Source organism: Neurospora tetrasperma (genome assembly GCF_000213175.1).
Source record: "Neurospora tetrasperma FGSC 2508 unplaced genomic scaffold NEUTE1scaffold_4, whole genome shotgun sequence".
NCBI lineage: Eukaryota > Fungi > Ascomycota > Sordariomycetes > Sordariales > Sordariaceae > Neurospora > Neurospora tetrasperma.
Genome location: NW_009799102.1, coordinates 2,670,091 through 2,679,762, shown reverse-complemented (window position 1 = coordinate 2,679,762; position 9,672 = coordinate 2,670,091). Strand labels below are relative to the sequence as shown.

Sequence of the window (9,672 nt, the reverse complement as noted above, 5' to 3'; positions counted from 1 at the left end):
TCCTGGTTTGCCTGCCAACTAACCGCCCACCGGTTTAAGCCTCCCACCTTTCTTTCGCAACATAAGAGTACAGTTACACCTTCAAAAGATAGGACATAAGGACATGAGCGAAAGTTATGTATGATAATGAAGCCGCCTGCCTAAAACCGCGTGCGCGCCTGATAACCCGCCGGCCACCATGAATGACCACCGTTCCGATCCGAATCCGATCCATCCCGCCGCCGAAAAATGCTTTGCTTTGCTCCCCTTTAACACCCCTTATTTCCCCTATTAACCATTTGTGCTATAGTAAAGGGTACAAAAAGTTTGTAAAACAAGAAAACAGTAAAAAAAGCCGTTGACGTATATTGAAGTGTATAAGTCATGTTCATCGTCATCCCGTTTGCGGCGTCTCCCATGAATGTGCTTTCATTTCCGAAATCCTTTGCGTGAGCAAAGTTCCTCCACACACCAAGTCTATTGTATGTAGCAAAGACGCTAGGAAAAAAAAAGAAAAAAGAAAAAAAAAAGAAAACGCAAAAAGACCAAACGATAGAGGGGTATATTGTTGAAAGCACAGACCGAAAACAGACAAGTAGGAAATTGAATTTTGAAGCGAGAGGCGCTTTTTTTAGGCCTTGAGCGCAAGAGTGGTGGTTGCCGTGGCACCACCCTCTGCCCTCGGAGCATGGGCGAACATGCGGTGGAATAGATTACGACGCTCTCCGCCAGCACTGCGGTAGGTCAGCTTGACAAGAGTAGCTTCGTCGAATCCAAAGTTCTCCAGGCAGGTCTGCTCATCATCAGCTTCCAGCTTCTCGCCGCTGTAGGCAGCTTCCCAGCCATATGGATCCACAGTGGGAGGCTTGAGATACTGATCCTGAGAGTGATCAACAGCGAGGAACTTGGAGCGTAGGTTTGAGGCCGAGACAGTGCGGAGCGGGCTGCTGACAGCGGGCTTGTTGTTGGTAGCCGACTTGTCAACGGTGACTGCGGGGTTGCTCGAAATGGCCCTTCTAACTCTGGGGCGAGTAAATCGCCTTGCGACACCTTCAGGCGTCGTTCTGATATATGGCGTATAGCCTTTTGCGGCCATGCCATCCTTGTGAAGCCTACCCTCGCGGCCAGCATCTTGAACTGCGTTGTTATTACCGGCCATTGGCGACGGAATATGCTGACCGGGGGTGGACTCTTCCCATTGGACCAGAATAGGTGGTTCCAACTTGACATCTGCTACATCCTCCATCGAATAATCCGAATTGATAGACTCGGCCGAGGTGGTAGGATGGAGGCGGGGGGAAGAGCGGGCTCCATCAAGAGCTGGCATGACCTGTAATCCCTATAAGGGGTTGCTGGCGCTCTGTCTGGCATCAGGCAAACCAATTTCGTACCCATAGCCTGTAGAAGGGACGCTAGTGGTCTGGGAGCGCTTGCTACGGCTCTTCTTTCCCAAACCCAGCTTTGCGCCCATCTTCTTCCAGCCGCTGGCGTGCATGGCCCTAGAGATACCGCTGGGGGAGGTGCCAAAGGTCCAGTCTGCGCTAGGCGGTGTGGTGGGCGGCGTCATGGGCTCGTTTCCAGAAGGATAACCGGAACTGCTGTCATCAGTAAAGCCGTCGATAGGTGAGTCGGCCACGGTTGATGAGGAAGCCGATCGGCTGGAGGTCTCGCTCTGCCACCCGAAAGTGTGCAGAGGAAGAAGGCCGCTGGCCTTTGATGATCGGTTCGACTGCTGGCCATCATGCTGAGGAGGAGGTGAGGCTCCACCATGTGTACGTCTGGGATCGTGGACCAGGTCCTTCCAGTACGAGCGGGAATGGGAGAGAGAGTGAGAGTGGGAGTGAGAATGTGAGTGTGAGTGTGAGTGTGTTGTTGAGTGAGAAGAAGTAGGCTGAGTAGGCGCAGGCGAAGGCGAAGGGGTAGGCGCTAGTGATTCCAAGAAGGGTCCGAGTATCGAACCTTCCATGAGATCATAGGTGTAAGCCACTGCCTGGTCAAGCTCCGAGGGGCACGGCGGTTGCTCAGCGCAAGAGAGCTGCACTAGCCGGTCGCGGACGTGAGCCGGAAGGTTGACTTCGTGGCTGCTGTTGGGCCGGATATAAGCATTCATGAGCTTCTCCCACATAGATCGCAGCTGGTGGAGACCATCAGGTGTAGGACGGCATCTCCCGAGCATGATGTCGTTATACGCCTTGCGATACTGGTCAGCACCAAGGGTGAACTCGAGCGTCTCGAGACAGTGGTTGTGGGACAGGAAGGCAAGGAAGGCGCCAAAAGTATATGGTGCGGGCGCGGTGTTGGACAGAATGTCTCGCAATGAGGGTGGCGGTATCGCCATGGAAGAAGGTCTGGATTGGGCCATGGTGGAATCGGTGTCGGAGTGGTCGGAGTCGGAAGAGAATCGCGCTGATTTCCTGCGCGATGGGCTGAGGCTCAAAGTTCGTAGCCGCGCCGGTGGCATCCTTCCCAACACGGAGCGCCCGACAATCGATAAGGCGAAGTGTGGATGGTTGGACTTGCAGAGCAGATGAAGGCTCTTGTGCAGCCAGAAAAGGACCAGATATCGGGAAGCGTCCTCACTCCATTCGGTCGGAGGTGACTTGGCGACCGAAGCAGACCGTTATATACAGGCCGTTTGCCCTAGGTACAGGGAAGGGAGCGGCAGAAGGGCACTGTTTTGGGAGTGCGCGGTTGCCCGACACCCGTACAATGCACGTAACCTTTTGGCTCCGTTGCCGGCCTAGTAAACCAATTGCGGCAGGACTGATCGGGAAGCGGCAGGTCTCCAAGTCCGTCGTCGACTCGTTCTGGGAGACAAAGCGTGGGCTAGAAGTCACGTAGAAGCTGCAGGCAGCCGGGTACCGGACCAGATCGTAAGCCGATTAATCTGCGACTGGGTTTAAGCCGTGGTTGTCGAGTGCGGAGGCAGCAGGATCGTAAACCTGTCTGACTTGCACGTCTGTATGTCTAAGCCAACAACACGAGATGCTAGGCAACACAGCAGACGCTCAATAAACCGATGAATATCCCTATCCCTGTCGGTTGACGGTAGTGGTGATGCGTCGTGGTTGCGAAGTCGGCGCGGTGGTGCTAAATGTCGTCGATGAAGTTCGTTCGTCCAATTGATTTGATCCTCCCACACAGTTGATGGTTGGTAAGTAGTAAATGAACTGAAATCCAACTGAGTTCCAAATGACGTCTAGAATGGATGGGAATCGGAAAAAAGCCGGGGCGATTATCGAAAGACGGTGGTGGATCGAATCGAACAACTAAGTAGTAATAAATGAGTGCGAGAATGATGGGGGACGGCGACCAAAGGAAGGTGTTGCTGTTGTTATTGTCGTTGTCGTTGTTGATGTGGTGTTGTGTTGTGTTGTGGTGGTGTTAGCTGTGTTTGGTTGTTGCTAGTGGACAGCAGCAGCAGGCAGTTATGCAGCAGTCGCAGCAGAAGCAAGGTGCAGTTGCAGGTGCAGATTGTTGCAGAAGAGAAGACAGTGAGAAGGGCGACGGATATGGAATGCAGGTGACGACTCGGATTGCTGTTTGGTGGGTGTGGAGTCGATCCAGTGTAAGTGACTGAGACGGTGTTGACGATGATGCGGCTTTGCGAGACAGAAAGTGACAAGTCGACAAGACAAGAGCCAAGGTTTCGGTTCGCCGGTAAGGACGTTGCGCGCGAAAGGATTGACGACGGTTTTTAAAAATCAAATAAAAAAAGGAGGGTGGGATGTGGTCTGTACAAAAAGGGAAACCGACGAAAGGTCGGCCAGGAACCGTGGTTGGCCAAAGGACGAATGACGACCCGAGTCTCGTGTTGGTGGGTGGTGGTCCCAGAAGAATGGAAGCTGGAAGCCGGGCGCGCAGCAGCAGGACCAGGACCCAAAAGTTCCCGCGATGGCAAAAACGGGGCGCTAGGCGCTCGCTTCCCTTCCCACTGACCTAGCAAGCAAGGTTCCCTCTCTCACAACAAAGAAGGGCCACCCCGAGAAGCGGCGGTCCCAGGAATGCCAGTGGAGTCAGTCAGTCAGGTCCAGTGAATGGAAGCCACCCACTCCAGTGCCAGCCAGGTCCCAGCGCTTTGGTGCGAGGCGGCGGGCGGGATGACCGTTCGGCGTCGGGCGGTTCCCCTTCCCTTCTTCTGTCTGTTTGCAGGACAGGAGTGGCCAGTGCACGGAAAGTGGAGTACAAGTATGAGATGGACTGCTGGCGGGCTGGCATCAACAAAGAAAATAAGTGCTCTTTCCCTTCAGTCTTCTACAAGTACCTACACTACACTACAACGCAAAAGATAAATCCGAGATTGCATCAAGCAAGATGTGCAGATCCGGCTGAGCAAGTTCAGGTGCAATAAGATTGCTGAGTGAATGAAAGGGACAAGACTGTTCATGAATCTGCCAGATCATGGGTGTGCCGCCTTCCAGGGTGCCTGCCTGCCTCTCTTTCTTCCCTCTTGGAGCCTTGTTGCAGTGAGCGACACGGAACCGCACAAGAAGGGAATGGGAGGAGCCTCCCAAGAGGCCATGCTCCCACGGTCCCCAGCAAGCGAGTGACCAGCAGCACCTTGTTCTTGGAGATGTGGGTGCGGCACGACGAGACGAACAGGGGCCGTGACAACATGCAATTCGCTGCACTTTGCTGCTTGGGCGAACATCTGCCCAGCCAAACCAGCTTCTCGCACCATTCCCTGCGTGTCCAAAGTCCATCCTTCGCCCACCCTTGGACCACGCCCTTGCCAGTCTGCAACCCCCTGCAAAAACCCTGCAAAGCCCTGCCACCTCCCGTCAAGGGACTTGGCCAGTCAGAGTGGTTGCATGAAGCGGCTCGAAGGGTTGCGGGTGCAAGAGGCGTCAGTGGGCGTCATGGTGGGCGACCGACCTTTGGAACAGTCAACAAGTCTCCAGGACATGGAGACATCTGAATTGAGTGATTGCAGAATCCATCGTCTGGGTCTGGGGTCCTCGTCGGGCGTGGAGCAGGTCACTGATAAGGACGGCTCCTCCTCTGCCTCCATCTCCACCGCCTACCCCGTCTTCGGCCGTCACGCAATTCTCCATTTTTTTTAGTTTGAATTCGCTTGACTGATTGACTGATTGACCCTTTTTTTGACCAACAAACTCCCCAACTTGCTGACCACGAGGCAGCCGTTTGTCGGTCTTGTCACTCTGACTAATCGTTAGCCAGCGTCGTATCGAAACTGAAGTCAATCTAGTGGAGCGGGGACTGGCATCAAGAGCATTGGATTGGCGAGACTGGTGAGACTGGGGGAAGACACACCTCACCGTCGAGGTTCTGAGGGTGAACCGAGGCAAGGGTGGGTCGGATGAATTGCGACCTAGAAGCCTTCTAGAAGCCTTCTCCTTTTGGGATGATCTCTGAAGAAGCAGACGACATCGGACCAACCAAAGAGGAAACCTTAACGACCAGACTCCACCAAAAGATCCACTTGATTGTCGGTGGAGTTCTCGGACTCACCCCACTTACAGTGAGACCGATCATGATTGGATTGGCCTGGCACTGGCACGCTGTCGCTCTTTTGCACTCACCGCAGTGTTCTGACCGTCGCTCCCTTTTTTTTGTTCTGTCAATCTCCAAGAGGCGCCAACCAGAGCCAAGCGACGCCAAGACCCTCCAAGACCACCTTCGTTACCCACCTGTCAAGCCGTGTTCCGGATGCTGCAGGGTAAGTACATAGTAAAAAGGCCATGATGTCTGCTCCCCTCCAACTGGCCACTGCCTGTTCCCTTGGATACAACGCAGCTACGGCAACCCAGAAAACACCACAAATGGGCGCGGCATGGTTACGCAAAGTAGGATGGAAGGCCCTTGGAAGCACTTTGGAAACATCGGAGTCAGGTCGCTACCAGATACCACTTGCCACGCTTGTTGCCTCGTCTGTGTCCGTCTCCCCATTCGCCAGCCACCGCTGTACCACTTGACTTGATGCTGTTACACAAATTCGATATGCGATACGCATATGTACCTTAGGTTGAAGTGTGAGTATGGAAACTACTAGTCTATAGGGGTCACAACTCCGATTGTGTGCTGCCTCGTGTCGCATGAGGTTGACGAGGATGATAATTGCCCGTCCGAGCAGCGAATACACTACAAAACTGCAATTTCAACAAACAAAAGACGCCATTCCCAAGTCGAGGCTTCTGGTCGCCCTTGTTCCATTTGGCTGCGATAACCCTATCTCCGATGCCCCGGTCTTACGTCTCCATCCCCTCGCCATCCCCCAAACGGCTCCACTGTATGGTGCCTCAGCCTCGACTTGGCTCGTCTTGACACCTCCATAACGGACTTCAACATCAGCCCGATACACCCCATCCATCCATCGGCACGAGGCCGATATAATATCAAGATGGTGCGATTCTCGGTTATGTTTCCGTGCTATTGACCTGGTTGCCGACAAAGATGATTCAACTAGTGTAAAGACGACTGTATTCGGATCGTGTTTAGTTACCGCTAAAAAGTCAAAAGTCGATGTTGTTCAGGGAACTCACCGTTGAGACGTATTGAGTGACCAATGGTAAAAGCGAATGGTGGCTCGTGTGCGACGATCAATTTTCACGAGCTAGATTGAGAAGCAGACACTGCGCTGACTAGTGTAGTACTGCATACATAACCCTGATGAACTCGTGCCCGAAGTGGCCGAAACCTCAGGGTTTTACCCAGTGCGTCTCTGTCGCGGGAACGATGATCGCTCCATGGCTTCGACTAGGGAAAAGCCAACATTCTTGCACCGCATGCCAACATTTGAAACCTCATGATACCTCTGACCTTCAATCTTTTTTGGCGCTAGGCCAGGCGGTCGCCAAAACCCTTTTCTCCACAGCGCACATCCCTCCCTTGAAGTTCCGTCATTCCATGGGCCACATGGACCAAACATCAGACGAGAGTTGGTTTCGTCACGCTTTGCTGCTCTTCTCCTCCTCCTCCTCCAACAAGGGACCGAACTCCACGGCCATGGGTCGATAACACGAATCATGTCCTCGGCTGACGGCTCATGTCGTCGTCGCTTTTCGCAAGGCTTATCATGGCATTGAATCCATGCGGTGCGACTTGGCACAAACCCTGTTGCTTGGGGGTTTTACGCGCGCGGCGGCAATGTGGAAAGAGCGGAAGCTGGCACCACACTCATCTCACTCACACATTCTGTCAAATCATTTGGTCAGATATCGGATACCGGCTATTCAGCCCAGCCTTGCCCAGCCAGACGAAACCTGACAAGCCTCAACAAAGCGGCCGGTTCTCACCGAGAGTTTGGAGCCTGCTGCTTGAACTGAAGTCTCTCCATTTTTGTATGCCTTGTCCTTGTCGTTGTTGTTGTTATTGTTGACCCTCCACTATAAGATAGACGCTGTACAATATTCGTACCGTACGGCAGGTCGGGGGATAGAATAAAGTTTGCTACCCTGTGGTAACCGCGCGCTCCCGCCGGCGTCGGTACTTGGCCAGCTTGGCTCCCTTTTTTTCCCAAATCTGGCCTCCAATAGAAGTCGAATATCTTACGGACACGGCACCGCAGCCGGCACGGCGGTCCTTGGTCTTCGGGCAGCCTTGTATGAAAGAGGCAATCAACCCATCCGTAGCCTTTTTCTGCATTCCCACTCCACTGAGCCGTCGGCCGTCAGCCGAGAGGTATGTAGTGTAGTGTGTACATCGCCAAAGTTGTGTTTGTGCCCTCTTTAGTGCTATATTGTGTACATTTCTAATCACATAGTCACAGCCTTGGTGAAACTCACATGAACTAGAGGTGACTGCATAGTCACATTTTGCCTGCTTTCAGCACCTATCACTAAAAACATAGAGCAATTCCATGGTGGACTTGACAACGTTGCAATTACACAAGCTGAGAATGGTATCAATTCCACATTGGGAACGGAGAATACAACAAAAACGAGACAAGTCCTTCACTCCATTTTGGTATGTATCTCTACGCTAGCAAAGTTTAGCAGCTTTTGGTAAAGGGGTAGCATAGCCGGATGTAACCGACCACCGATCGCCAACATGGTTGAAGGCTAGGAAAGAAACGAGCGTCCAGAGGAAAATTTTCATCCTAGGCTAGCGAAAGTCAAAGCAAACAATACCAAGAAGAGAAAAAGCAACAAAGGAAAAAAATTCTCCGATCACAGTCATCACTCCTGATGCGAGCCGCGGCGGCGGGTTTCGCGATTTCGCCTAAATAGCAGGCCAAGGCATGGCGCTATACGATATGTAGCAGCGCTACAAAGGTTACCCTTCTAGAAAAACGGTTCAGCTGCGCCAAGCGCTCACGAGACTGGCTATCTTCCGCTGGACGGAGCTGAAGCCTCGCTACGTCCGAGAAGACTAGAAGAAAATCAAGCCACATTCTGTCAAGGAAATCGTCAACACCAACAGAGTTTTTTTTCTTGTTTTCTCCGTTGTTGGCGCTTATAGCCGAAGAAAACTTTTTCATATGCCTAGCTCAGATTTGTCTTTGTGCATGATACGATGTTGGCAAAGACTGAGAAATTAGGAGGAGGCGAATTTTACGTCTTACATTAACGTCAAAGAAAAAAACAAAAATAAGGCCGGACTCACGAAGCCCGACCGCTGTCCGGCCTGCCGGTGTAAGCGCCGCCATCTACCACAGTATACACTACGTACGGGCGGATTAACAAGACAAGTTTGTGCTACGATTACGCACACATATTTAATCGAGATGAATGGAAGAGAAACAAAATGGTTGGGAGACTTCGGACTACACTAGAATGTCTGGATGTCGTGTAACGTCAATGCCAATGGGACAGGATCAGGGCTGGATCATCATCGTGGTGAGATACGGTAGGTGATGAAAGAGATAAAATCTGTTTCTGCAGTTCTAGGTCCAGGATCCAGGATCCAGTGAGCATGACTCTCTCTGTATCAGTATGACCTCGCCTTTACGGTCGCCTTGCGAGATTCATTTCATTCATAGGTTGTCTCTGCCCAGGCTCATCTGCTTGTTAATGGTCATGTTTAGCGATCAAGAAACTTGCTTAACTGTTATCATTTCGCCTACGCCACCTAGGTATACACTAACAACCGGACACTTAACACAGCCTACACCTTATGCTGTAACACTTTTTTTCGCCTTTTCCACCCACTCGACACTTTTTACTACAGTATATAACCAACTACTATAGAATCAATTAATGTAACAACAACACATTACATATAATGCGAGGCAAGGCAAAAAGAATCCTTCGAACCGATGTCGAAACTGCCTTGCTTTTTTTCCAATTTTTCCAAATCGTACAACATAGGTACCCAGAGAAAAAGCAACCAATTACCATGGATGCCACGCCATCAACGGCAACCGACAGTCTTCTAGAACTTCCACCAGGGCGGCATCTTACGTTTTCCCTCCTTCCCGTGTTGCCGTCGTGTCATCATCGGATACATCCATCCACCCATCCATCCAACACCCAGGAGAAAAGGAGGGAGGGGGGAGGCGGGCAAAAGTTAGAGAGAGAGAGAGGGGGGGTTACACAGCGGGAGATCCGCAACAACGCTTGAAGCAAAAAAGAAGAAGCATTTGTCACTCGTTGCACGAACGTAGACGGTGCACACACACACACACACACACATATTGCACATTCAAGCGAGCAACAATCACCAGTCATTCACGTGGGACAACAAAATGCACACAGCACACAGCAGCACACCCTGGTGTCACGCCCCCCCATC

At 52.0% G+C, this 9,672-nt stretch overlaps 5 protein-coding genes across 5 annotated transcripts; 3 read left to right on the top strand and 2 right to left on the bottom strand.

Annotated features, from left to right (window-relative positions):
- Positions 1-610: 610 nt before the first annotated feature.
- Positions 611-2,341, bottom strand: NEUTE1DRAFT_84303 (uncharacterized protein; the record flags this gene model as incomplete). The annotated part of the gene is made up of 2 exons (XM_009854059.1): positions 611-1,309; positions 1,391-2,341. The coding sequence occupies 2 exons, from the start codon at positions 2,339-2,341 to the stop codon at positions 611-613; spliced, it is 1,650 nt and encodes a 549-aa protein (XP_009852361.1).
- A 1,738-nt stretch (positions 2,342-4,079) lies between these two features.
- Positions 4,080-5,042, top strand: NEUTE1DRAFT_102060 (uncharacterized protein; the record flags this gene model as incomplete). The annotated part of the gene is made up of 2 exons (XM_009854058.1): positions 4,080-4,167; positions 4,678-5,042. 2 exons carry the CDS (start codon positions 4,080-4,082, stop codon positions 5,040-5,042), a joined length of 453 nt encoding a protein of 150 aa, XP_009852360.1.
- Positions 5,043-5,953: 911 nt separating this feature from the next.
- On the top strand, positions 5,954-6,400 carry NEUTE1DRAFT_123244 (uncharacterized protein; the record flags this gene model as incomplete). Its single annotated transcript, XM_009854057.1, has 3 exons — positions 5,954-5,972; positions 6,074-6,185; positions 6,244-6,400. The coding sequence occupies 3 exons, from the start codon at positions 5,954-5,956 to the stop codon at positions 6,374-6,376; spliced, it is 264 nt and encodes an 87-aa protein (XP_009852359.1).
- Positions 6,401-6,675: 275 nt separating this feature from the next.
- Positions 6,676-7,025, top strand: NEUTE1DRAFT_102058 (uncharacterized protein; the record flags this gene model as incomplete). Its single annotated transcript, XM_009854056.1, has 2 exons — positions 6,676-6,833; positions 6,872-7,025. The coding sequence occupies 2 exons, from the start codon at positions 6,676-6,678 to the stop codon at positions 7,023-7,025; spliced, it is 312 nt and encodes a 103-aa protein (XP_009852358.1).
- Positions 7,026-7,231: 206 nt separating this feature from the next.
- Positions 7,232-7,991, bottom strand: NEUTE1DRAFT_102057 (uncharacterized protein; the record flags this gene model as incomplete). Its single annotated transcript, XM_009854055.1, has 3 exons — positions 7,232-7,527; positions 7,641-7,709; positions 7,976-7,991. 3 exons carry the CDS (start codon positions 7,989-7,991, stop codon positions 7,232-7,234), a joined length of 381 nt encoding a protein of 126 aa, XP_009852357.1.
- Between the last annotated feature and the right edge of the window lie 1,681 nt (positions 7,992-9,672).